This window comes from Sinocyclocheilus anshuiensis, unplaced genomic scaffold (assembly GCF_001515605.1).
Source record: "Sinocyclocheilus anshuiensis isolate Anshui unplaced genomic scaffold, SAMN03320099.WGS_v1.1 scaffold1625, whole genome shotgun sequence".
Taxonomy (NCBI): domain Eukaryota; kingdom Metazoa; phylum Chordata; class Actinopteri; order Cypriniformes; family Cyprinidae; genus Sinocyclocheilus; species Sinocyclocheilus anshuiensis.
Window position 1 is genome coordinate 103,804 of NW_015539802.1, and position 6,341 is coordinate 110,144.

The 6,341-nt window shown below is 34.9% G+C and overlaps 1 protein-coding gene across 1 annotated transcript; it reads right to left on the minus strand.

Annotated features, from left to right (window-relative positions):
* Window positions 1–3,036: 3,036 nt before the first annotated feature.
* LOC107683904 (homeobox protein Nkx-6.3-like) lies at window positions 3,037–5,402 on the minus strand. Its single transcript, XM_016479967.1, has 3 exons — window positions 4,985–5,402; window positions 3,536–3,705; window positions 3,037–3,273 (listed from the first exon to the last, which is right to left on the minus strand). The coding sequence occupies exons 1-3, from the start codon at window positions 5,400–5,402 to the stop codon at window positions 3,037–3,039; spliced, it is 825 nt and encodes a 274-aa protein (XP_016335453.1).
* Between the last annotated feature and the right edge of the window lie 939 nt (window positions 5,403–6,341).

The window sequence follows — 6,341 nt, forward strand, 5'->3', positions numbered from 1 at the left end:
TATGATGTATTTTAGTTGTGATTGTATTTATTAATATTTGATTAAATATATGAACACACACTACTGTTCAACAAGTCGGTAAGATTTATTCACGTTTTTAAAAGAAGACTCTTATGCTCGCCAAGGCTACATTTATTTGATCAAAAATACAATAAAAGCAGTAATATTTCGGAATATTATAACCGTTTAAAATAGTTATTTTCTATTTGAATATATTTTAACATGTAATTTATTCCTGTGATGCAAAGCTGAATGTTCAGCATCATTACTCCAGTCTTCAGTGTCACACGATCCTTCAGAAATCATTCTGATATGCTGATTTGCATATTATATGCATGTCTGAGCAGCATTTATTTGAAAGATAAATCTTTTGTAACATTATAAATGTCTTTACTGACACTTTTGATCAATTGAATTAATCCTTGCTGAATAAAAGTATTAATTTATTAAAAAAAGAAACCTTACTAACCTACCGGGGTCAAGAAATTGTACTGCATAGTAAGAAGAATGATAATTTTATTAAAATAAAAATTGATGATAATGAATCCCGATATGTGACCACAAAACCAGTCACAAGGGTAAATTTTTCAAAACTGAGATTTATACATCTTCTGAAAGATGAATAAATGAGCTTTCCATTGATGTATGGTTTGTTAGGATAGGACAATATTTGGCCGAGATACAACTATTTGAAAATCTGGAATCTGAGGGTGCAAAAAAAATCTAAATACTGAGAAAATTGCCTTTAAAGTTGTCCAAATTAAGTTCTTAGCAATGCATATTACTAATCAAAAATTAAGTTTTAATATATTTACAGTAGGAAATGTACAAAATATCTTCATGAAACATGATCTTTACTTAATATCCTAATGATTTTTGGCATAAAAGAAAAATCTATAATTTTGACCCATACAATGTATTGTTGGCTATTGCTAGAAATATACCCCAGCGACTTTTGTGCTCCAGGGTCACATATATTGAGTTTGTCTTGATATTTTTTGACACATTGCAACAGGTATTAAAATTAGCATCACTGAGAAGATCCATTAATGAGTGTTTGGTCAGTTGTTTCACATCGACTCAGTTCACATTAATTGATCAATCCAAAGTCATTATCATTATGAGTCTATTTAATTGAGGTGTGCAGTTAAGATCCAATTCTGTGTCCATAACAAACAGATGCTCAGCAAACACACACTCACCCTCCCACCATCTGCTCTCTGATTTAGATGAAAGGATCTGAGATCTGACTAATGTCTGCCTGTAGACATCTGATCTCAAAGGAGCCATTAGTTAAATGAGATTCATCAAACTGACAATGACCACTTGCCGTAGAATTATCATTCACTGACAGTTCAAACAGCCTCTTCAACAGGTTAAGCATTAACTTTAAGGCATTAGCTTGAAATGTAACTTCCTATTAATTGTGATAAAGATGATGAAAGCAATGTGAGTTGTGGCTTTATTTATTACTGTAAAATTGTATTAAATATAAGAACACTATTTTCAAAAGTTTGGGTTCGGTAAGAGTTTTAAAATAATTTTGAAAGAAATCTCTTATGCTCACCGAAGCTGCATTTATATAATCAATAATACAGTAAAATCATTGTGAAATATTATTAAAATAACCGTTTTTTAATTTACTATAAAATGTCATTTTTATTTTATTTTTTCGCAAGCATTAACTTAACAAAATACCCTTAAAAATGCTCACCTCTTAAAAATGTTTTTTACTCAAAAAAAATGTATGATGTTAAAGAGATTTCAACATAACAGCACAAACTCAACGTTCAAAACAGTAATTTATTGAGCATTTTCATCATAATTCATTTACAGATCATATATATATTATATGCCTGTTAGATGTTGACATTTGACTGTATTTGCTATGTATAACTGAATTTATGTAATTATAGGGGGAATATCTATCTACCCTGTCTTCAAGAGTTTTTAAAACTCAATAATATTATCTCTTTGCGGTGCTTGTATGGCATAATTGAAAACATGCTGTTTTATTAGTAAACCCGATCTGATTCTGAACCCCTACTGGATTTATAGACTTGAGAGAGCTGCAGGTTAGCTTAACTTCACTCGCACAACATGAAATGCTTGTAAACGACAGACCAAATGAGGATGACAGCGGCTTCATTTGCTAAATGAGACATGCCTGTCTGTGAACTCTGATATTGCTGGACAAATTGAACCATTGTAAGGACTAACATAAACACATTTCATAATCATCCATTTTGGAAGAAAAAAAAGAAGGAAGAATGTACATCTACAGTGACAAAATGACATAAAGAGAGTGAGAATGCAGTTCATTCATTTATTTATGTATCTGCTTGCATTTACTGGATCTGTTTGTTATAACTGGATCAGTTTTGTAATGTAACACATTATAAAGTAATGTGTTAGAAAGTAACACTTTCTATGAAGTCTTTAAATAATGCAACTTGAATGTTTTCGTAATCCCTTAATGCACAATCTGTCAATTCTATGTTCTTGTAAATGCTGTCACCAGTTTCACTATAATAAATTATAAAGGTTTTTCATAGTTATATATTTTTTGTAACACATAATCAATAACAAGTGTTATTTATTAAATGTTATAATATTTTACCAAATGAATCACCATCAATAGTTCAGTATTTAAATTTGTATTACAATGAGCATGATGTCTAGAAGGTGTTTTCTCAAAAACAATTTCTAGGGGCAATTTGACTATTTTTGCTTAAATGTACTAATATCCACTGCCCAACACATTTTGTAGTTTGTTACCTTTTAATTTTATTTTGCCATTTTATCAATTGTTATGTAATTCATTCTTTTTTTTTTACTGTTTACATTTGTACTAGTAAAAACCTAAAAAATTCAAATTTGACAACTTTTCAGTATCTTTTTCCTTGGCAAAAACGGTGAAAACGTTCAATAGACTTAATTGAAAGTGTTAATGATAACGGCTATAGGCTATATTACTGTGTATCTGTATAATTTGAGGCCCTCTGGTCTATTGGTTTGAATTCGCGTGAGTTCTCCTCAGATGTGATGCGGTCCCAGGCGCAGTACTGAGAAAGCTCTGCGGTGTTTGCGCAGCAGCTGTCGGATCTTCTCGTCGTCTGTGTCGGGGTCCAGCGGTTTGTTGTACTCCTCGTCCTCCACCTCGTTTTCCGAGCCGTCTCCTCCGCTCTCCCCCCGCGAGGCCTGTGTGGAGCTGGGCTCCGAGTCCGCCGCGCTCTTCTTCCGCCATTTTGTGCGCCGGTTCTGGAACCACACCTGAGAGGAATCACAATATCGCGTCAGAAACACGCAGCTAGGTGCTGTTAAAACTCACTACAGATCGTTAAAATAAATGCATTCTTATAACTAAAGTTTGAAAATGTTAGTAATGTAAACAACCTATTTATGTTCAGCTTCCCAACAACTTTAGCAAAGTTAGGCTACACCAATCAACACCCTGGTATGTTTTACAGCTATTGAATAATGCACATATGCAAACCTATTAAAAAAACGTTAAATGACTAGTATGTTATCTTACTTTAACTTGTGACTCAGTCATGCCTAGTGAGTATGCCAGTCTGGCTCTCTCTGGTCCTGCCAGGTACTTGGTCTGCTCGAAGGTTTTCTCCAGAGCGAAGATCTGGTGCCCACTGAACGTGGGTCTGGTGTGCTTCTTTTTCCCCACAGTCTCAGTGTGATGCCCACCATCTACAGAGAAAACACAAGACTGTGTATCACAGCTAGTCCTGCATCTTCTGACACATTTGAAGAATCCAGGTGCAAAAACCTTGAAGTCCTCTGGGATTTTTCTTTTAAACAAGCATTTTAATCAGGCTCCCATCAAAATAACATTAGACAAAGGCATTCAGTAAATGACTAATAACATTTTGATTGCTATTAAAGTGAAATCACATAGGAGCCTGATAAAAATGCTCATTTAAAAGAAAAAATCTCAGACGGACTTGGAGGTTTTTGCGTCTGAAGTCCTCATTTTATCCCACTTAATTTCTTTTTTCTAATTTGCGCTGTAACTTCAATGCATCAAATGTTAAAACGGATGAAGCATAAATTGGTCAAATGGAAACAAATAAGTAAATAATTGAATTAGCATTTACGTTGACATTTAGGCCTACATTACATGTTAGAAACACTTTTACAACTTAAACTAATAGATGAAAAAAGAATGATATGAATTGATCTTTAATAAAAAAAAAAAAGAAACATCTGGGTTTATATAGAAGAATTTAAAGTTTTATTTTTAAGTCAACAAATTTCTATGGAAAATGTCAAATTGTTCAATTTTATTATGTTATGAATATTTATTATATTTTATACACAATTATTTTAATATATTTAAAGAATATTTTATATGATTTATTTATATTTTATAAAACTTAAAATAAAGAACTGTTTTAAAAGGATGACGTTTTTTCATTAAATCTTTTTATTTACTGTAAAAAAAAAGTAATTAGAAATATTCTCCACAACCATTCATTTAAATTTAATTGACATCATATACAGTAAGATGTATATAATAATATCACACTGATTTGTTAAATCTTTTTAACATTTCCACTGAAATCATAAAATAATGAACTGTTTATTAAGATTAAGTTTTTTTTCATTAAATGATTGTTTTATTAAATAGTAAATTATTATATTATACATTGTACTGAAAAAAGTTAAATTGTATTTAACTTTACATAATATACAGTCAGTTTTATATACATTAATAATATCAGACTGACTGATATTATTAATGTATTTAGGTATTTTGACTGGACTGATATTCCACCTAATCAAGGTTTATCAAGTCAAGTCCTTAAATACAATGTAATTGGAAAACTTTTTAATGGTTTTTCTCCTGTTTGATATTCTTATTCAAACAATTCACAAAATGTAGTAAATTAGTGTGGTGAATGTCAACATGTCGGTATCTCATCACACGTAATGCTCCAAATCAAACACACATATTGCACAGACTTACTGTTGGGACACTGCTGTCTGGCTCCTCTCCACTCGTACCCTCCGTCCACCCAGCAGCTGCTGCCTTTACCCTTCAGACCCGAACATTCGACTCCGGGTTTAGGGAAACTGCTCAGTCCCGATGGGGCGTAATCCCGGTTATAATACACCCCTGGACTGGGCACGGCCGTCCCGAAGCCACCCATGGAGGGGTACCCGGGCAGTAGCGCAGGGGTTCCCGGGCCGCCCACCAGGGATCGACTCAGGATGTCGCTGATGCCATGCAGCGTGCCGGCCTGGAGCTGAGAGTTGATGTTGGTGGGGCCGAGCTTGTAGAAGGAGTTGGGAATGGAGTACTGGCACACCGGGGCCTTGATGTCTGAGGGGAACTGGTTCAAGCTGTTGTTGAAGAGGAAGGACCCTGAAATATTGGACTCCATGGACACCAGTGTGCACTTCTTCTGCTTCCCAAGACGACGATGATGGTGATTCAAGACTGATTTCTTACCAAGGTCCTGACATCAAGTACTCCGAAGGGTCTAGTCCAGTTCAACACAACCTGACAACTTTCTGTTGGAGTATTTCCAGGGCTCAGTGGTCCTCACATCACCCCGGAAATGTCTCAAAGATCAGGTAAGAGCCTGTGTTTTTACTTCCTCTTCTCAACTTTAACTAGTCCATAATGGATGCTGGATCCCAAAAGTGAACACCAAGCGGCACTCTCACTTTCACAGATAAATGTCCCACCACTGGCTCTCTGGCTGCAGGTCATAAATAAGATGCACCTTAGACCGCTGTGGCACCTTCTTCATAATGATGGACAGAATTAGAATGGCCTGCCTTGATTGGTTGAGCGCTTGACGTGCCTGGTCGCCTCATTGGTCTGTTCGCAGCAGGACAGCCTTTGATTGGTTGTCAACAGATTAATAGTTTTTTAAAAAGTCTGGGTGAGAATAAGTTGCTTTTTAATGGGGCATCTGCCGTGGCTGTGGAGGAGCAGCTAGCAAGCGTAACACAGGGAAATGGGATTTTTGTCATCTTGTAATAGTCACTGGGAATGTATTACGTTGTCTTTTCCTTCATTATGATTGCATTTTAGAAGATCTGCTTTGGTGACCATGTCTGACCGATTTTTTTTCTTTGCCATTTACTAGTACCAGACGGACAAGTGCAAAATCCCCCTTTCTCTTAGTTAATAGCATGATTTTATCATGAATTTAATTTCTTTAGTATAGAGGTGGTTTCTTATCTATGTACACTTAACAGTAACAAGTGCACGAAAGTAATGTAAAGACAGTAGGATGTAATATGTCATGTAATAAGTGTAAAGGATTGACAGCAATGAAAACTCCTTTTTTGAGACCTGACCTTAGACATTG